We start from the raw sequence: 21,440 nt of genomic DNA, 5'->3' as shown, positions 1-21,440 counted from the left end.
TCATTAAAGGCTATGTCTACACTACAGTCTATGTTGGCAACATTTATGTTGCTCAGGGGTGTGAATATTCTCCCATCGACATAGCTTATGGGAGAGCTCTCATTGAGTGTCTTCACCAGACATGCTGCAGTGGTGCAGCTGTATCACTTCAGTGTTGTAGTGTAGACATACCTTAAGTATGAAACCTCTCATTGTATATCTGATATCTCTAAATAGTTCTACAATAAAATAAGGCATTCCTGAAATTTCTAAGGTAAAACAATGAGCAGGAAAAATAATATTCAAGTCCTCGGTGCCCATCATAAAGATATATATTAAAAAAAAAAAAAAAAAAGGCATAACCCAAAGAACAGTTAGGAAATGAAGGCAGGTCCGTGCAGGTTAGATGTGAGGAAGATATTTCAAGCCTTCCGTGGAGTGGTCAGCACATCCTCAAAGTTCAAAAATACTGGGGCTTAGTTATTTGAAAAGAAATTAGGTAAATTTACTATTTCTGAAACTCTTTTTGATAAATCATCATGCCACTGAAAATTCTCTTTTGGAAGCCAACTGGATTAGAAATAGTGATTTATTTGCCTCTGGACAGTTACTTTCATTTTTGTTAGGCTCCCCCGCATTTACATTTTCAGATGAATATGTTTTGAGGTCATAAGCACTCAGCAGCCTATAAATCTGCTATTTGGTCTCTGTGTACACAGTTTGCACTTAGTAAATCTAATACTGCCTTTCCGAGCAAGGACATAATTAGTGCCTGCTTTAATTACCACCCATACTTAAAGTGCTCACACTGTAAACATGACTCCAAAAAATCAACATCCTTTTTTTAATTAAACTTTATCATATTTATCCTTTTATGTTGCTCTACCCAACAAAAGGCAATATCCGGTGTTTATATTTTTAGTCTTTAAAAAAAAAAAAAAAGTTGCAATAAGGAAGTCATCTTGTTTACTAGTATGCAGACTGTGATATCAGTGGAGAAGAGTAAGGACCCAGTTCTATTATACTGGCAGCTTTAGGGTTAAGAAAAATAAAAGTAGAAGGTGATCTGTGTTTTTTACCAGAGACAAATTAATGTAGTTATAGCTCCATTAACTGTTAGTAAGATGCACGTTTTACCCCGGAAATGCATTTTCTTGTTCAATTTGAAAAATTGTAAGAAGTGAAAATAATTCTGAAATTAAGTTAGTAGAACAAACAGTCTACTATTAAGATATTAAACTAGGGCAAATTAGGAGCCTAAAGCATCCAATAGCCAAATATCCCGGATATATTACATTTAGTTAAATTGAGCTTAATGGCTGTAAGAGATGTATTGTTGCCTAAAGAAAATGTATTGTTGTGTTGAAAAAAGTAAACCTCTTGGTCTAGTGGCAGGGCTCTGTGCCTTTGTGTCTGAAACCCAGGTTTGATTTCTTTCTTTGATCAATTACCCTGTGGGCCAAATCAGATCTAGAACTGTTCGACTGGTGGACAAATCTTGTCTTCAGGCATTCTGTAATGATTTTTTTTTTATGTAGCTTTGATAACCTAGTAGTTCCTTTCCTCACAAGCATAGCATATAGCCCTGAATAATAATCAGCCTGCCCATTTGAGGTGTTCTTTGGATACCACATAATAAGTGTTCAATAATAGAAACCTTCCAGCTAATGTCACGAATGTTGTTACTATCACCCTCTATTGGATGGTGTGAGGGTGGAGGAAGAAACTCTAAACCGAAAAAAGGAACAGAATATGTGGATACAGAAAATCAACCCATGGGTCATAAGGACAGAAAACTGTGTAGACCTAACAAGCACATAACCACTTACTACTGAAAATTATGTGGGATAATGTACTTTTAGGAAAGCTACTAAAGAGATGAGAGAAGTATATAACTAGCACATCAAGAGACAAGAGAGTTAGGTAATCCAGTACAGTAAGTCTCTTACATCTCTTCTATGAATTGTGTTCCCAAACTGCCTCAGATTCAGGAATCCTAATAATCATTGTGTGGATTCTTTGAATATCTGCCTATTAGGAAACTTTGATCTATTGATGAAAACAGCTAGTAGCAATGGTTTTCCTGTGAACTGATATTGAAAACAGAACTGTAAGGACAAAACTATTTTAATCATTTTTTATAAAAAGAGCCCTAAAGGAGAGGGAAGACCAAATCCTCACTTCATTTTTGTGGTCTGTGGGCTATTCCATACTTTTGCCAAATTTCTCTCAATTTTAATTGAAAAAGGTTTACTTTGTGGGCTCAGCTCTTAAATGGCTGCTGTTCTATGTCAGAGATGGCTATATTTGCAGCCGAGGGAAAAGTAATATAGTTTGTAAAGCATTTAAGGCTCTTTTGATAGAAGGGGTTAATGAATGCTGCTGCCGCTGCTAACACATGGACTAGTTGCTAGCTTCTCTGTTATGGGCACAAAAATAAAAAAATACCCTCCCCCCCCACATATGATTCAAGTAGTTGCCTTGCAGATTTCCAGGAAATAAACACCCCAATCCATCTCTTGTTCCCTTGCCAGGCGTACAAACCTCTGAAAGTCCTAAAATAATATCAAGTAATTTGAAGGGGCAGTAAGTAGACTGTAGATAGCAATCCTTGGATACTGAAGTGCTGAGGGCCGTGTTAAGTACTGAAATGGAAAATAGATCAATATAATGCGCTGTGTGTGTGTGTTTTGTGTGTTTGTGATATATATAATTTTACGTAAAGAGTTATGCTACAAAAGACCTTTATCTTAATATCCTGCTGTTTTAAAAGTATGGTGTAGCTCTTCTAGGGAAGAGGTCTGAGAGTCAGGAGACCTTGAATCTGTTGCCAAGTCTCCATGCTTCAGTTTCCCATCTGTAAAATGAGGATATATAACTTTTATAAAGTTCTTTTGGAGACAGGTTCTGTGTGAGTTAAAGTAGTAGTAAATAATTTGTATGTAAAAATACCCTACATTTAATTATGGAAGTGTTGCTTTGAGCTTTTTTTAAATGAACATTTGACATTTTGTAACATTTGCAAAGATGTAAGGTGAAGAATTGACAAACTTGCCCCAAATAGTTCTCATCAGTTACATTATATAAGAACTTATTCAGGATATTGGTAACAGAGTGATTAAATATTTTTCCCTGTTAAGATGATGAAGGTGACTTCATTAATCAGAAGACTTCCCAGAAACCCAAGGAGAATGGAACATCAGCAAGCAGCTGTCTAGGAACAGCAGGAGTGAGAAAGGAGGATGCAAAACCACAAGCTAAAAGTAAACCTTTATCACCAATAAAATTGACGCCAACCTCAGTACTTGATTACTTTGGAACTAGTAGTGTGCAGCGATCAGAAAAGAAATTGGTAGCAAGCAAAAGAAAAGTGAGTATTCAACATATTTCTTGATGATAGCAGATCAAAATGGCTGGTTTAGTGAACTTAGCGATGCAAAGCAGCCACGTAACCATTTGTTCTTGACATGTCTTGCTTTAAAAGTCCTGTAGTGCGTACTATTTTGACTAACACATCTAGATGTATCAGAAATTCTAAAAAACATGATTATCGAATTATATTTTTCTCTTCGAACAGATCATTCAACATGAAAATAGTTGTTGTTTAACTGTTCTTCACAGTAGTGTCCTAATATATGTAGTAGTCTTGTTTTGCAAGGTTTTTGATTTGTAGACTTTTGTGAAATCAATTAATTAATCATAAGTAATAAGCAAAATTTTGTTAAATTAGTGATTATTAAAACATAAGTTTTGGTGCATGGAGAGGGATAAAGTTTCTGAAGTGTTCCATCAAATTGTAGGAAACAAATTTTAGAATACTGAGGGCATGTCTACACTTGCAGATGTAGAGTGCTTTGAGTTAAACCAGCCTTCGTGGAGCACAGTAGGGAAAGCTCTGCAATCTGTCCACGCTGACAGCGCACTGGCATGGCCACATCAGCAGCTCTTGCAACGGCCACAGAGAGCAGTGCATTGTGGTAGTTATCCCAGCATGCAAGTGGCTGCAACGTGCTTTTGAAATGAGGGGGGTGGGGTGGAGTGTGTACGGGGGGGAGAAAGTGGGTTTTTGGGGGGCTGAGAGCATGTAAGTTCAGACAGCAACAGACACCCCCATACCCCCCCCGCCGGCTTCTCTCTCTCACACAGCGTTCCACAGTAATGGTTGCTTTGTCTCAGAGAAGATAATCATGCCAGCTGTCAGAAAACAGAGCTTTCAAAGGGCACATTGGCATGCCTGCAGTGGTTCCAAAACAATGACAAGAGTGACCACTTGATTATGGGATGCATCCGGAGGCTGATCAGAGCTCAGTAATGCAACACACTGATGCCTGGGCATTTCAGCCAACGCGCACCAAGTGTTAATCTTCTCGCTGAGGTGGAGTACCAGGAGCGCTCTAGCCTTGGAGTCAGAGCACTCTACCTGCCTTGCCAGTGTGGATGGGTAGTGAGCTAGGGCGCCTGGGGCTGCTTTAATGCGTTCTAACTCACAAGTGTAGCCAAGTCCTAAGAAAACAAAGCTTTAATTAAACAATGGAAGAAATTCAAGTTGTAAGTATACTTACTTTAGAATAACACCAGCAAAATGGAGGTCAGCAGTTTGCTAGCCTCTGCTCCTGTCCAACACTCTGAAGAACTGTAGAAGAGCCACTAATCTTACAAATGGTGTTATAATGTTAAATAACTATCAGTGGTCCCATTTCTCTTTAGTTTCTATTACTTATCAGGTTTTTTAAAAAAGTAAAACACGTTCTTACCAAGTTGACGTTTTTTTCCTTAAACACCTGTATGTTTGTTTTACATGTGTAAAGAGAAACCTAATAAATAGGGCTGTCAATTAATGGCAGTTAACTCGCGCGATTAACTAAAAAAATTGAGATTTTAAAAATTCATTGCAATTAGTTGCACTGTTAATAGAATACCAATTGAAATTTATTAAATATTTTCAGATGCTTTCCTACATTTTCAAATATATTTATTTCTATTACAACACAATACAGTGTACAGTGCTCACTATATTTATTTTTATTACAAATATTTGCACTGTAAAAATAAGATAGTATTATTCAGTTCATCTCATACAAGTACTGCAGTGCAATCTCTTTATCATGAAAGTGCAACTTACAAATGTAGTTTTTTTTTGTGTTACATAACTGCTCTCAAAAACAAAACAAAATGTAAAACTTCAAAGCCTACAAGTCCACTCAGTCCTACTTCTTCAGCCAGTCGCTAAGAGAAACAAGTTTGTTTACATTTACAGGAGATGCGGCTGCCTGCTTCTTATTTCCAACATCACCTGAAAGTGAGAATAGGCATTCACATGAAACTTTTGTAGCCGGTGTTGCAAGGTATTTATGTGCCAGATATGCTAAACATTTGTATGCTCCTTCATGCTTTGGCCACCATTCCAGAGGATATGCTTCCATGCTGATGATGCTCATTAAAAAATAATGCGTTAATTAAATTTGTAATTGAGCCTCCTTGGGGGGAGAACTGTATGTCTTCGGCTCTGTTTTACCCGCATTCTGCCATATATTTCATGTTACAGCAGTCTAGGATGATCACCCAGCACATCTTTTGTTTGAAGAACACCTTTCACAGCAGAGTTGACAAAATGCAAAGAAGATACTAATGTGAGATTTCTCAAAATAGCTATAGCACTCAACCCAAGGTTTAGGAATCAGAAGTGCCTTTCAAAATCTGAGAGTCGAGGTGTGGAGCATGCTTTCAGAAATCCTAAAAGAGCAGCACTCAGATGCGGAAACCACAGAACCTGAACCACCAAAAAAGAAAATTAACCTTCTGCAGGTGGCATCTGACTCAGATAATGAAAATGGACATGGCATTGGTCCGTTTTGCTTTGAATCGTTATTGAGCAGAATCCATCAGCATGGACGCATGTCCTATGGAATGGTGGTTGAAGATGAAGGGATATATGAATCTTTAGTGCATCTGGCACATAAATATCTTGCAATGCCAACTACAACAGTGCCATGCAAACGTCTGTTCTCACTTTCAGGTGATGTTGTAAATAAGTGGGCAGCATTATCTCCTGCAAATTGTAACCACATTTGTTTGTTTGAATGATTAGATGAAGTAGGACTGAGTGGACTTGTAGGCTCTAAAGTTTTACATTGTTCTATTTTTCAATGCAGTTATTTTTTTGGTCATAGTTCTACATTCGTAAGTTCAACTTCCATGATAAAAGAGACTGCACTACAGTACTTGTATGAGGTGAATTGAAAAATACTATCTTTTGTTTTTTTTACAGTGCAAATATTTGTAATAAAAATTAAATATGAAGTGAGCATTATACACTTCGTATTGTGTTGTAATTGAAATGAATATATTTGAAAATGTAGAAACCATCAAAAAATTTAAATAAATAGTGTTCCATTATTGTTTAACAACGTGATTAATCACGATTAATTTTTATCGCTTGACAGCCCTACTAATAAGGGATTTCTCGCAATTCCAGTCCTACGTGGAGAGGTTTATTGTACTATCAGTAAACTGTCTGAAATGCTCGATAAAAAGCCAAGAACACTAGAGAATTTTATCAGCTTGAATTTCCAAAAATTATTTGACTTAAAATTGAAAATCTGTAATGCTTGTGAAAGGGTGCCAGCCTGAGAGAAATGGCATGTAAAGTTCTGTTTATCAACAGAATGTATACCGGGTGCATAGGCAGCAGCACAGACTTCCCTGTATTGCCCTGCCATTATGTTTGCACCAGAGGGAAAGGGGGTGAGGGGGTAGTTCATATTCGACATACAACCTAATCAGTGACTTTTCTCTTCTGAACTTGGGAACAAGGATGCCTATTAACGCGAGGTGATGTGAACTGATATCAGCGTGGAAATAAGTGAGGCCACTTAATTTCATTTGGTATTCTGAATGGTAGCTGTTAACCTGGGATGGATTCAGATTAGTGAGGTAGGAGTAAAATGCTCATTCCCATTCCCAATTCTTTTAGCCATTGTCATGCTGGTATGTAACCAGATTATTCTAGAGACATATACTCTTCATGATTAATACAACAGTATCTCATGGTAGCTTAATAGATAATGGCAACAACTGGAACAATTGATTTTTTGTTTTTCTTTCTTTGAAATGCAGCCTTCACAAAGCAGAGATTCATTGCTAGAAGATGAGGCCATTGCTAAGCAACTTCAGTTAGAGGAAGATTCAGAGGTAAACTTTGTAAACATGTTGTCCTGGCTCTCTGCTGCCCAAATTGATGAATCCTCTTCAAAAGCCTTTGCTTGACAACAAAATAACTGGGTTGTGTTTTGTGTTGTGCAATTCTGTAAATTTGCTGCTATAGTGGCTTGGAAAGGGAAAACCAATTTTATGTCTTAAAAAATATATTTCAATAATAAAGTTCATATATGCGAGGTTATTTTGTGCATATTATTTTAGTATTGTGAATGTAGCCATATCTACCCTAACCTCTGCCTCCCTATATCCCTTCCCCACACCTTTTATCTGTTGCTATTGACCCCTCTCTTTCAAATCTGATCTTCATTCCTACTCCCTTATATATCTCTCTGTCTCTAATGCATACTCCATCTCAAAAGAGATCGCTGCCATTCATGACCATTTCATTTGATTGTATCTTGATTTCCATGCACTCCTGAAAATCTATAGCATTCTTATGCATGGTACTGTATCTAACTTTATAAATGCCAAATGAATCTGTTTTATGTTGGGGGAATGCATACCTGTCAAAATGTCTGTGCGTTTTCTTCTTTGAAGGGAAGATTGGCTTGAAATGTGTAATGCATAAGCATCATGTGAAGTAAATGTTTATAATTTATATACATTTTAAAAGAATGTATCCTCTTTGACCTTGCCAGAAACTAATATTCTAATAGGGTTAACTTTTGATATGAAATAGTCTGTTTTAGGAAAAAAACACGCACATTTTCTTTAAATTCCTAACACCTCTAGCACCACCACTCCCTTACACAGGAAATGTAACAGAGATGCTTTGCTGATACAGTTTGTGTATCTTCACCTTAAAGGCTCATTTACATTGATGATACTGTTTGTCTGTCTGTTTTTCTTCTTTCTGCTGGAAGCAGGGAAGATAGATGCCATTCATCAGTTTCAGAGTACTACCGGTGTTATGGTTACATAGAAAATAGTCCCTGTGGTATACTTGGACTTATGAAGTCATCTGTTTGAATCAGGCAGGAAGGGCATGTTTGATCTTACATTAGGACAGTTTACTTGCTGTTGTAAAAGGATTTGATTTGTAATGTGGAATAGAGCTATTATCAATAAACACCTTAGTCAGGAAGAACAAATTTTTGCCCTAAGGCACAATATTAAATGATAATATGGTAACGCGGATGCCTGTCACTGTTGTAGATATTGCATTTATTGCATTAGGAACAAATGAAGGAAAATCTAACTAGGCTTTGTTTTTATTTGGCACAAGTTAATAAGTAATTGCAAATGGAATCTGAGGAAATGCGTGGACCTGGACTTTCTTTTTTTTACTGGAGGAAATCCATTTTGTTAAAATTGCTATTTGTATTTTTCAGCTGGACTTGCATCTGTCTAATATGTCAGACAGTTGCTAAAATGCATTGAAGAGCAAGAGCCAGGCAAAGGTCAAGGGCTATATTTGTAAAAATCTACTCTCTTGAAATAAGAGAACTGGCATGAAGATGACTACTTTCATTGTGGGGATGTGATAATACAGAATATGCTTTGTTTCTGACACCAGTTCTGAAAGAGGATCTTTGAAATCTGCAGGGAGCTCCCCAGTAACAGGTTGTCAGTAGTGAGATCCTGACTTCCTTTCAGATTTTAGTTGTGTAATGCATTAACAAAGTTGTTCCATAATAAAAGTATTTGAAGAGACAGCAAGGTTTGTTAATGAAATTGCACAATTCTATTTCTCTTTATCTAGGTAGTTCGTCTCTTTGTATAGTGGGTTGTTGCATTACAAATATCCTTTCACGAAGCTGAATACTGTCGCTGCACTTGAGGAAAACAAGTCATTTTGTAGCATTTTGTAGAAATCCAGTGCAGCAGGATTCCCTCTGGGTGGGATATTTGATTAAAACTGCATATTGTCGTGGTCCATTTGGTCAGTGAATTTTTGATCTTGAACAACAAGCAGTGGCATTTTATACAACCTGTCTTTAGTTTAATTTCTTTGACAAAAACCTGGATATTCTCTTTTCTTCACAGCTAGAGAGACAGCTGCATGAGGATGAAGAATTTGCCAGAACTCTAGCCATGTTGGATGAAACACCAAAGAAAAAAAAGGTTAATTATTTTATAAGCTTTGTGTTTTTAAAAATGAAAATTTAGAGCATGTTCTTCCCCCCACCCAGTAAGCACTGTCCTCTCTTAATATCAGCAGATGTGTTGCTTTTTATCCTTGTAGTTGAATGGGTTGTCTGCTTCTTTTGAAACTGTTACTGTGTTCTGTCCTTACTAGCCCCTTCACTGATAGAGTTCTTGACGTATGTCACAATTGTAGTTTTTCACATTGCTGTCTAGCATGCTAACGCTGAGACTTATCCCAAGATTAAAGAGTAAATCAGGTGATAATAATATGATCTCACTTTGTGTTGTCTGACAAAATATGATTTTAATAAATGATACTTTACTGGAAAAGAAAATTGGACAACTAGCAGTTCATTATCGCCCTCTGTATCTCTTCAGAATTAGAAATTTCTGCAGTGCAACTCATCATTGAGTTGTCTTTTTATATTTGCTTGAATGCTGACTTCTAGTTGTAAGGGATCCCTTTGCTATAGTTTTACTGTTAAGAGGATATCAAAACTTAGGCTGTGTCTACACTTAAACGACTGCAATGGCAAAGCTGCATCTGCGCTGTTGTAGCGTTTCAGTGCAGACCCTCACTACAGTGATGGGAGCAGTTCTCTTGTCATTATGGTAAATTTGTCTCTCCTAGGGGCGGTAGCTAGGTCAAAGAAGGAATTCTTCCTTTGACCTAGTGCTGTCTACAGGAGGCTAGATCAGCTCAACTACTTTGCTCCAAGCTATGGATTTTTCACATATCCAAGTGACTAGCTGGCTTGACCTAACTTTTTAGTGTAGACCTGACCTTAGTTTTGAAATGGATTTGTGAAGTTTCAGTTTTGCAGTTTGTGGTTGATTGATGCAAGAGAAGGTTAAAATTTAAGGTTAAAATAATGAAGGCCGAAGTGGTTCATGTGGAAATTTTTTTTCAATTTAAACTGAAGTTATATTGATGCTTTGAATAACATGGTCTATAGGCAATTTATTTAACAAAATCTTATCAATATAGAAATGGAATCTTACAACAGAGGACTGAATGGTTTAGGGTCTGTTATCTTATTACCAATTTCCTATCATATGTAGATCCCCACTTTAATTCAGCCCAGATTGTAGGCTGTTTGGAGATTTAGTACTTAAGGTGAAATTGAGTTGCTGATCTAAAGTGAGGGTCCATATCACAAAACCACCACCTTATTTGTTACTGATTAGCATGAATGTTGGCAATCTCAACAGACAAGCCAAGGATTAGTTCGACATAAAAAATGAAATTCTCTCTCACCCCTAAAGGTGTGGGCCCTCTGCTTTAGGATGCCTGGTATGTGAATATCTGGTATTGCTTGCCAGTGTTAAAACATACATAAAAATAAGATTATAAAATCTGCAAATCTTGACTGATTTTGAAACAGATCACACATTCAAACTGAAAATAGGCCAGATATAAATCAGAAAGAGGACACCTACCCATGCTTTAGAGTACATCGGATTATTGCCTTTAAGCTAGTTAGCAGTAATCATTTTTGAAGTTAATAAATGAAAGCACAAAGTCCTATTTTTCCTAAGCTTCCCAAATGAACTAACGAGAGCCAAATTTTGCCATCATAGGTTCTAGGTATATGTCTCCCGTTGGCATAAGGGGGAGTTGAGTGCATGCATGAGGGCAGAATTGACCCTAAAAAGCTCATCTGCTTAGATATCCTTTCCAAAAGTGTATGTAATAAATTCTGTTCTAACCAGTGGCGGGGCTAACCTTTTAAGCAGTGCCATTCAGACCCCAAACACAGCTTTCAGAAATTGAGAGAGATGTTTTGAACCTGCAGAAGTCTAATTTAACTATTGGTTAGAGCAGGGTTAGGCAACCTATGGCACATGCGCTGAAGGTGGCATGCGAGCTGATTTTTCAATGGCACTGACACTGGCCACCAGTCCGGGGGGCTCTGCATTTTAATTTAAATGAAGCTTCTTAAATATTTTACAAACCTTATTTACTTTACATACAACAATAGGTTAATTGTATATTATAGACTTAGAGACCTTCTAAAAACATTAAAATGTATTACTGACATGCAAAACATTAAATTAGAGTGAATAAATGAAGACTCGGCACACCACTTCTGAAAGGTTGCCGACCCCTGGGTTAGAGCATGTAAATTTCTTATTCTGGTATTTTGTTCATGTTTGTTTAGGCTCGAAAATATCCAGAAGAGAAGCTAACCATTTCGACTACCAAGACCAGTTCAAACACAACAGAAAAACGTAAACCGTCTCAAAAAGGTAACGCTAGCATACAGAAAAATCTTAGCACTCATTAATCTATAATATGAAGAGGTTCTCCTGTTAACACACACTTTTTTCCCCTCTCTTTTTCTGGGGGAAACGCCAACTCAACAGATGACACAAGGAATTGTAGTGCAAAGGAACAAACTAAATCTGAAAGTACAAGACCATCTTGTCCACATCCAGAACCGTCTGTTGGTAAAGCCGTGGAGTCAGAGAATAGGACTTTGCCTTTGAAACCTAGCTGTAAGCTGGTGGCTCTGAAACAAAAAGAAGAGAGCAATAAAAAGGAGAGACACACTCTCAGTGCAGTGACAAAAGAAAAAATCATTTCAGGAAAGGAAGAGACGAGAACGCCAAAGAAACAGAAAGTTTCTCCCCAAAAGCCTGAGGTAGGGACCTTTCATGAGGAGTTCACTAGGGCTAGGTGCTGACACAAGGATATGAATGGTTTGTTTTTTCTTTTTACCATCCTCCTTATCTAACTATTGTTGCTGGGCAATATGTTTGCCTTTGAGTTTCCTGGAGAACTTCTAATTTCAGGAAGTCAAATTTCTAGTGAGGTTTTAAGTTTCCAATAAGTGTGTCAAAGGCAAGAAAAAAATTAGCTGGAGGAATATTGATAAAATGAGGCTAGGAATTAACAGATCTAATTAACAAGCACTTCTTAAAGGGCATACATACACAGAAAGATCACATTAAAAAGTTCTGTGGAAGAAAGCAATTATCTGAATAGCTCCATAGTGCAGAAATTGGGGGTGAGGGGGAGTTGGTGGTGAGTGAGGGCTGGCTTGGTGCCCAAAGAGATCCCAGAAGTGGATGGCTTTTTGAATCTTTGGTATGGAAATATATTGTTAACAGAAAACAACTAATGTTAATTTCTTTATCTCCTAGACACCTAGACTTTATTATTTATGATGTGCTTGGTGCTATACATGATACAGATATGAAGATTGTTCTTGCTGTATTCTCGATGACAGGATGCACTAGGTGACACAGGAGGAAGTTCATTTAGATTACATGTTAATAAATACATAATAAATGCAGACTTAAACACTGCATAGTCAGCTTTTCAACAATTCCCACCTTTTCTTGTTTTTAATCCTAGACACTGAAATGTCAGAAGCATCTGCTAATTTTAAATTACCAATAGTTTAATGTTGATTTGAGAAATGATTCTGAAGAGCATTTCCCACCTCCCCACCCCCAGCAGCTGAAAATGGCAAATACTGTCTCTAAAGTTTTACACGCTTAACCAAAATCATCCTCTGTGTTTGTGCAGAGAAATAGACAATAATGCATTTATGAGGAGAAAGGCCTGGATTCTCTAATAGGTCTTTTTTAACTTTTATTTTTTTATGAATAAAAGGCTGACTCATTTGAAGCATAGCAAAATATGTTGGTCATGTGTATCAATTTAGGGTATGTCTACACATGAAAATTATTCTGGATTAAGATAGGGTTTGAGGTTTAAGTGGATAGTTATTCCCTATTAACTCCATGTCTCGACAAGCCCTAACATAAACAGTGAACTACTTTTCACACATTTAAAGAGGGATGCTGTAGTACTATAGAGTTAGTTTCCTTTTGTAAAGACCTATGTTGCTGCTAGTTACATGTCAGCATTTAAAAATAAGTGCTAGGGTTTGCTTCTCCTTTAATGTGCAAAAAGCTATTTGGAAACTTTAAAGAAAGTAGAGCCTGAGTTTGATTGTTTCCTTGCTTATAGTAAATTTTCTTCTTTCAAAGTCTATCAGTCCTGAGGACTCTGAAAAGAAACGAGTCAACTACCAGGCATATCGAAGCTTCCTTAATCGAGAGGGTCCAAAAGCACTAGGTTCCAAAGAGATACCACAAGTAAGTCCCAATTTGGCTGTAGAAGAATTACACCATTTTGTGTGTGTAATATTGATGTATATCAAGGGCCTCCAGATATAAGTTACCTAAGACAAGACCCAACTAAGAAATATTTTGAGAATAGATTTCTAATCTATAAAATATGCACTAGAAACTGCAGTTTTTGTGGTGAAAAATGCTTGTGAAAATGGGTGGTTGGGTTCTACAGTTTTCTCATGTTGTTGAGCTCATTTCCAGGACTGCAGGATTTTGGAGCGAGCCAATTGTCTTAATCCAAGAAAAACAGACTGATTTTATTTGATTTTAAGTCCCTACAAAATAAAAGCAATACCTTTTTTGTGTAAAAATAAACAGCACAAATTAAGAAACCTTAATGTCACCAACTAGAAACCCTTAGTATAATATTTGATTTATATATTGATTTTTGATGTTTATAGTGGAAAACGATTACCCTGTTTGAAGAAAGTGATTCTCAGTAGTTTGCAGTGCTTGAAGTACAGGATGTCGATGCCTATAGCAATCGAATTTATCCACTCAATTTTAGCTAAAAGTGCCAAGCATTAGATTGTTTATGGCTGCTTACAGTCTCAGCTAATGAAACAGTAGTTGACAAACCAAGGTCTCTGATGAAGTGGGTATTCACCCACGAAAGCTCATGCTCCAATACGTCTGTTAGTCTATAAGGTGCCACAGGACTCTTTGCTGCTTTTACAAGATATTGAAGAAATCATTTTTGTAATGGGGAGACATTTTGTTGTAAGTGCGTCAAGGGATCCTGCTTACTGTAATATTTGATTCTTAGGGAGCTGAAAACTGCTTGGAGGGCCTGACATTCGTAATTACAGGAGTCCTGGAGTCTATTGAACGAGATGAGGCCAAGTCTTTAATTGAGCGTTATGGAGGAAAAGTGACTGGTAATGTGAGCAAGAAGACAAACTATCTCATTATGGGGCGTGACTGTGGCCAGTCTAAATGCGAAAAGGTAAGTGCTACTGTGCATGATCCAAAAATGAAATGCACATGTTAATTCACTCATAGACTTTAAGGTCAGAAGGGACCATCAGGATCATCTAATCTGACCTCCTGCACGTTGCAGGCCACAGAACCTTGCCCATCTACTCCTTTAATAAACCTATAACTTGTAGCTGAGTTACTGAAGTCCTCAAATCATGATCTAAAGACTTCAAGTTACAAAGAATTAATCATTTACAATAGCTTAAACCTGCAAGTGACCTGTGCCCCATGTCCAAGAGGAATGTGAAAACCCCTGGGTCTCTGTGAGTCTGACCCAGGGGAAAATTTCTTCTCAACCTCAAATATGGTGAGCGGTTGGATCCTGAGCATCTTGGCAATACCCAACAGCCAGATACCACCTGGGAAAGAATTCTCTGTAGTATCTCAGAGCCCTTCCCATCTAGTGTCCCTTCATTGGCCATTGGGGATATTTGCTGCTAGCAGATCAGCTACATGCCATTGTAGGCAGTCTCATCATACTATCCCCTCCATAAACTTATCAAGCTCAGTCTTGAGGCCAGTTAAGTTTTTGCCCCCACTGCTTCCCTTGGAATGCAGTTTCAGAACTTCACTCCTCTGATGGTTAGAAACCTTTTTGTCTAATTTCAAGCCTAAACTTGTTGATGGCGAGCTTATATCCAGTTGTTCTTGTATCAACATTGGTGCTTAACTTTAAATAACTCCTCTCCCTTCCAAAACCAGACAATTCTCCCAAAAATGCATATTCTGGGGGGTGTGTGTGTGTGTGAAATATTAAGTAACTTTTTTAGAAAAGAGAAAATGGTGTTTATTAATAGTGCCTCAGTTATGACTTAAAGGTAACACCGACTTCCTTATTTTTCTACCAGTAACGTCAATTTTTACAGTAGTTTTGAGGGCTCAGCCATACTTACATATGTACAGACAGTATATCTGATGTAGTGCACTCTTCTATATGTGAGACCAGAAATAGGCCCAAAGTTGACAGCAGTGCTAAATTACAGTGGTGCTTCTGTTACATTACGTAAAACAAATGTACATACAACACAGCATTAATATTAAAGGATTCAGACATGAATAAGTATCTTTACAATCAGTACTGAAGACATTCAATGAGCAGTACAATATGAGTCTAGGATAGTTCTGATTAATGTACACTGAAGGTGTGTGGTCAGACAAGAAATGAATCTGAAGGTGTAAATTAATCAGCCCCATCAGATTGTTCTCTGAAGTGTCTTATTGCTACTTGGAATGGATATTCAAAAGGTAATTTCTAGGAAAACTTAAAATTAAAAAAACCTTCCAGGTATGTAAATTAGTTTCAGGTAATTATTTTCAAATGTCACCATTCTATAATCTGACTATAAATCATTTAAATATTTTACTGTAATATACAATGTTTTTGTTGTTTATATTACTGCTAGAAACAACCACACATACCCTAAACTCTCCCCTTACTGTCTCATTTGTGTCAATTATAGGCTATATGTTTGGTATTTTGTTTTAAAAATTGTAACTGTAATGTGAATAGACACCTATTATACACCTTTTTAACATTGCTTGTGTTTCTAAACTTAATTACATACATAATTACTTGTGTAAAGCAAGTTTAAGTGCAATTGAGCTAATCTTAATTATTCTTTCTGGTCTAGGCATCAACATTGGGGACAAAAATTATTCACGAGGATGACCTATTTGATCTGATTCGAACTATGCCAGGCAAAAAGTCCAAATATGAAATAGCAGCTGAAGCAGAGGTTTGTACAAAATAAACTTAATTTATTTCTTAAAGCACTGTCAGCTAATATGGGGGGTGTGTGTGTGTGTGTGTTTGTCTGCCCACCCATCCATCCGTCGGCAGTTTGGCTTTATGTAGTCACATGCTTCCATCACTCTGACTTCTCGTTGGAAGAAAATACAAGTTTTGTATTGTGGAAAAGAAGACTTCCTTTTATTCACTTTTGCTTTGGTTTTATCAGATTTATTTTTTTTTAACCTATTTAATGCACTCTCACACTCCCTCTAGTGCAGCTGCCTATCTGAGGAATGAATATATTCAGGGGAAATCTAATACATTTAATAAATTTTACTAATTGTTTATCCTTTAAAATGTAATAGCTCTAGAAAATCTACAGAATTATTTTACATGTGTTGCCATCTAATTGAAGATGATTGATACTGTACGATATCAAGGCCATAATTCAAATCTGAGATCCTATTGCAAATGTAGGGTAATTAAGTGCAAATGATATATGATAAATTTAGCATTTATGTAGTGCTGTTACATTGTCATTCCTCTGTGCAAACATTAAGTAATCTTAATCGAAATAAACTAATGTGGATGAATGCTATAAAATTTATTTTACGGTGTGGTTAAGCTCAGTCTACAATGACTAGGTAAACAGTATTAAGTTTTCTAGAGGTACTACCATGGTTTCCAAACTGAATGTAGACACAGTCTTACTATTTCTCATGTGACTAGCTGCTGAAATGAAATGATTGTATCTATTTTTTTATTTGATATCAGTCTAAAGCTGAGACATTTTATGTTCCTGTTGTAATCCACTCATGGGTTTGCCATCCTCATACTTAACTAAGTTTGGAACTGTGTTTTTCTCTGGAGGTGTCACAGAGCTCCAAAATGGGTTTTGATGGAAATTTGGGCTTTTGACTCAACTTTTCATGAAAAATTGAGGTCTGTTTTCCACAGGCAATTTTGACTTTTTGTTCAAAAACCAATTTAAATTTTGAAATGCCACCATAGTGCCTCATAGGAGTTGTACTTTGTTGCCCTTTTCTCTTCCATGGGCTGCATTTCCCAGCCTCAAACTACATCTCCCACAAAGTGCTATGAGCAGGGGCTCCACGATACACCGTAATGGCTCAGCAATAAGGTAGACCATGGTGAATAATAAGAGTGACCTGACTACTAGTCCCATGAGGCACTGCAGCGTTATTTCCAAATTAAAGTTTTAATTTTTTTGCTGAACATTTTAAAAGAGAGTGGGGAAAATTCTAATTAGCTCTAGTTATATAAGTTTTGACCCTTCTGAAGGCTCTCTAGCTGTGTGTGCTACTGACCTGTTCTTGTATGGTTTTATTTTCCCTTTATACTTTCACCTTTCTGTCTTTTAAGGCAAAGAAAGCGAAGTCAAAAAGGGACAAGACCCCACAGAAAATGGAGCCTGAAAAAAGAAAAATTAGCCCAGCTAAGAAAGAAACTGACCCTAAAAAAAGCAACTCCACTCTTGAAAAAGAAGGCACCTTCAGATCTATAAAAAAAGAAACTACTGAAGCTCAGAAAGGTCTGGACTTCAAGCAGCAAGCTGTGGAGAAGCAGCATGCCCCAAAGGCTGAAGAGAGTTGTGTTCCTGAGATAAGCAAAGGCAGAGCAGAGGGGTTGCTGTGGGTTGATAAATATAAGCCTACATCTCTTAAAACAGTAATTGGACAGCAAGGGGAGCAAAGCTGTGCCAATAAGTTGTTACGATGGCTCCAAAACTGGCACAAGAATACTTCTGAGGACAAACATGGTGACTATGCAATTAATATCTTTTTCTGGCTGTTTCCAGGTTTCTCAATTTGTAGAACTTCGGGTGTTCGCACTGCTCAGCTTCATGTAGGCTCTTTTATAGAGTGCAAGCAACTGTAGAAGTCTGGAATCAGGTTTAAGTCCCAGAATAGAAGCAATATTTTCAGCAAGTGTCTGTTTTACCTTTGAAGATGTAAAACAATCATTTTCAGATCACCAGATTTACATTGTACTGTTTTCAGTTCTGTATTTTATTTGTTTGGATATTTACAAACTATAAGAGAGGCCAAACCTCAACAAACATATAATAGACATTCATTCCCTTCCCCCACAGTCCTTAAGAGCCCCCACCACCATGGGGCTCTAGCCAACACCCATTTCCTCACTAGCAGGGAGAAAAGGTGGGCCTTGCAGCATGCCCTGAAGGCTAATATACTCTGGTGGCTGTTGTGCAGGTGATGAAGAAGTGCATTCCCAAGGTCCTGGCACTGACTAGCAACTTGCTTTAGGGATCATCTGCAATTTTAAAGAAAAGACACTGCAAGCTAGTCAGTGCAATCTATTGGTACTTAATGTGTGGTATTCTGGACTAATATTTTATGCCCTTTCATGAGGATATATAAGAGAGAATGAAAAGGGCACAGTAAGTTTGTATATAATTTCACTGCAACACATTTTTTAATGTATCCTATATTAATGTTTCACAGCAACTAAAAGTGCTAAAACATTTTAATGCCACAGGTGCATTTAATTATTGATAACTATTAAAAACAAAGAGTGCAAGTGCATATTCTGTTAAACTAAGATTATTTGAATTACAGTTCTCCAAATATTCATGCTATGACTATTCTATAGATTTGTAGTCCATTGTTCTGATATACAGGGATTGAGCTTGCTTGTTTTAAGGTCTGGTATTTTTAAGGTATCTTTTTAAAATATGTAACTATCTACCATCCCTGTATTATATCTAGATAAAAGTTGCTTTTATCTTTGTAGCAAAACCCAGTAAATCGGGAGGCAAAGATGATGGTACTAATTTTAAAGCAGCTTTGCTGTCAGGTCCACCAGGAGTTGGTAAAACGACTACAGCTGCTTTAGTTTGTGAGGTGAGTGCTTGTTCACAAATGTTTTTGGGATGCAAGAGAAGATGCAAGTATTGGATATAGGGCCTTGATCTTGCACCTACAATTGGATACATTAAGATGGGCCCCCACTGTGACTCTGCATGGGTGTAGGGGTCCAGCTACAGAGTCCCCATGAAGATCCACCCATGGGGAACTGATTGTAGTGTCAGGGTCTTACGTGATAATATAGGTCTTAGGACACTCTTGTAATGAGTATGGTGTAAGTACATAGATGATCGTGATGTGATTGTGCACCCATGTCTATTTATGAAAAGGAATGCAAGCTCCAGTATGTTGAGCAGTTGAGGATGGGATTTTTTGAAGTTCTCAGCATTGGCTTAACTCTGTTCCAATTGAAGCTAATAGCAGATCTACCAGTTGAAGTTAGTGGGAGCAGAGTGAAGCCATCACTGCATGCTTTTATTATATATTTTTGTATTCCTCCTACACCTTTTCATTCGCCCTAGTGCCACACTTTCTAAGTGAATTGTTGCAGACAAAAGCTGAGAAGAGTTGGGACTGAATTTTTGCTGAAATTTGAAAATTACTCTAAATTTTTTTTCTTAATAACAATGTTTCTCAATTGGTGGGTCATGACCCCCAGGCACATCATGAAAGACTGTCAGGAGTCGCAAGGTGTTGAGAACTTTATTACAATCATAAAGCAAAGAAATAATGAAATTATATAAATTCTTATTACATTTAAAAATCCAATTACATCAATATAATTATTGAAGCTTATTGTTAATAAATGACAGAGTTATAAATATCTTAATTGAATATATCAATAATTAGACCTATTATATAACTTGTTTTTTAATATACTATTTTTATATGTAATGGGATCAATGTTTGGCTTTCAATGAAGGGTCATAAGCTGAAAAGATCAAGAAACTCTAGCCTAAGCTGTCTAGTTTTGTGGTGGGAGATAATGGAGGTTTTCACACTGAATGTTTCTTACTGTAAATCTTTCAGAAATACTAATTGAAAATCCCAGACTTCATTCACAAAGGGGCCTAAGGGAGTTTAGCACCCAAATCCTATTAAAAGCCAGCAGGAGCTGGGCGCAGAACTCTTGGCCCCTTTGAAAATCCCAAACTAAAACTCTGACTTCTGCTTCAGTTGAGACATATACTGTATACTCTGTTAATTTAAACTGAGTTCTTGATGTGCCACGTCAGTCCCCTTTTGCGGCTGAATCTGTGACCTCCCAGTTTTGTAAAATTAGAAGACAGACCCACCTCCAAATTTACAGAATTTTAGAAATGAATTACTGAATCAGTAGTGAATTTTGTTCTGCTGTGGGGCAATATAGCATGTCTCTGTTTACGGTGATTCATCCAAAAAATATTTAGGATGCAAGAAGAAAGGAGGGAAAATACAAAAGGGAATTGAAATACAAAGCTGTACATTGTTTTAGTTTATAATGTATGGTCTTCCCATCTTTGCTTATGAGTGGTTTTGGGTTTGTTTTTTTTTTCCTGATGTATTCTTTGTTCTGTGTGGTTTGTATTGGGATTAGGAACTGGGGTACAGCTATGTGGAACTGAATGCTAGTGATGCTCGCAGTAAGAACAGTTTGAAGGACGTGGTTGCCGAATCTCTAAATAACACCAGCATGAAAGACTTCTGTTCTGGTATGTGGTGTGTGTGATGTTCCTTTGTTGCTCCCCCCTACCCCCCAGATAGGTCTCAATTATGTGCAGTGCTGAGCACCTCAACTCCTACTGAAGTGAATTAACAGTACCCTTCTTCCATGACATCCAGTGGGAGCTGAGTGTGCTCAGTCGCTGGTAGGATCAATCCCGTATTTTAGAGAGTGAGTTTCATGTATTAAGATGAAAGCAAGTCAAAACAATGGGCTTGGGAAGAATCCTAAATATTACTTTAGGTTGATATTTTTAATTATGGTATGTTGTGGAAGTTACACAAACTGCTAAAAAACTGTATAATTGCTCTTCTGCTGCATAGGACTGGATATTGTAGACATGACAAGAGAATCAGTCAGCACTACAGTGTGAACATGTATTTTGAGTGTACTGTATGTGCGACTGGCAGAATGGGAGATTAAATCAACATTTCATTAATATAGATTTAACTGTAGAGAGTTGTGTAAAGAGCAGCACCTCTATAACCCTGGGAAATAAGTATTTCAGTGCAACTTCACTTGTCCTTATTAATTTTTTAGGAACATCCCATTCAGTTAGCATGAAACATGTATTGATCATGGATGAAGTGGATGGAATGGCAGGGAACGAAGACAGAGGAGGAATGCAGGTGAAACATACAGTTTGTTGCTGTCACTAGTAAAATGTATAACATTTATGTGGGCAAAGTAGTTAATCTAGATAATAAAAATCTCATCACAGAGCTGAGTATTTAAAGTACTGAAAAAA

At 37.2% G+C, this 21,440-nt stretch overlaps 2 protein-coding genes across 2 annotated transcripts in view; one reads left to right on the top strand and one right to left on the bottom strand.

Moving 5' to 3' along the window:
- The window catches only part of RFC1 (replication factor C subunit 1), a 69,651-nt gene that overhangs the window by 40,224 nt on the left and 7,987 nt on the right, over nucleotides 1-21,440 (top strand). The window contains exons 5-16 of the mRNA XM_030565630.1: nucleotides 3,120-3,349; nucleotides 7,096-7,170; nucleotides 9,184-9,261; nucleotides 11,448-11,535; nucleotides 11,653-11,930; nucleotides 13,288-13,395; nucleotides 14,198-14,377; nucleotides 16,041-16,145; nucleotides 17,525-17,921; nucleotides 18,917-19,026; nucleotides 20,567-20,681; nucleotides 21,233-21,321. Coding sequence (XP_030421490.1) covers nucleotides 3,120-3,349; nucleotides 7,096-7,170; nucleotides 9,184-9,261; nucleotides 11,448-11,535; nucleotides 11,653-11,930; nucleotides 13,288-13,395; nucleotides 14,198-14,377; nucleotides 16,041-16,145; nucleotides 17,525-17,921; nucleotides 18,917-19,026; nucleotides 20,567-20,681; nucleotides 21,233-21,321 — 1,853 coding nt within the window. The remainder of the gene's footprint in view (nucleotides 1-3,119; nucleotides 3,350-7,095; nucleotides 7,171-9,183; nucleotides 9,262-11,447; nucleotides 11,536-11,652; nucleotides 11,931-13,287; nucleotides 13,396-14,197; nucleotides 14,378-16,040; nucleotides 16,146-17,524; nucleotides 17,922-18,916; nucleotides 19,027-20,566; nucleotides 20,682-21,232; nucleotides 21,322-21,440) is intronic.
- The window catches only part of WDR19 (WD repeat domain 19), a 126,749-nt gene continuing 117,027 nt past the window's right edge, over nucleotides 11,719-21,440 (bottom strand). The window contains exon 37 of the mRNA XM_030565629.1: nucleotides 11,719-11,798. The gene's annotated coding sequence lies outside the window, so the exon portion shown is untranslated. The remainder of the gene's footprint in view (nucleotides 11,799-21,440) is intronic.

The sequence above is a fragment of the Gopherus evgoodei genome, chromosome 5, assembly GCF_007399415.2.
Source record: "Gopherus evgoodei ecotype Sinaloan lineage chromosome 5, rGopEvg1_v1.p, whole genome shotgun sequence".
NCBI classification, from domain to species: domain Eukaryota; kingdom Metazoa; phylum Chordata; order Testudines; family Testudinidae; genus Gopherus; species Gopherus evgoodei.
This window is presented reverse-complemented; position numbering and strand designations above follow the sequence as displayed.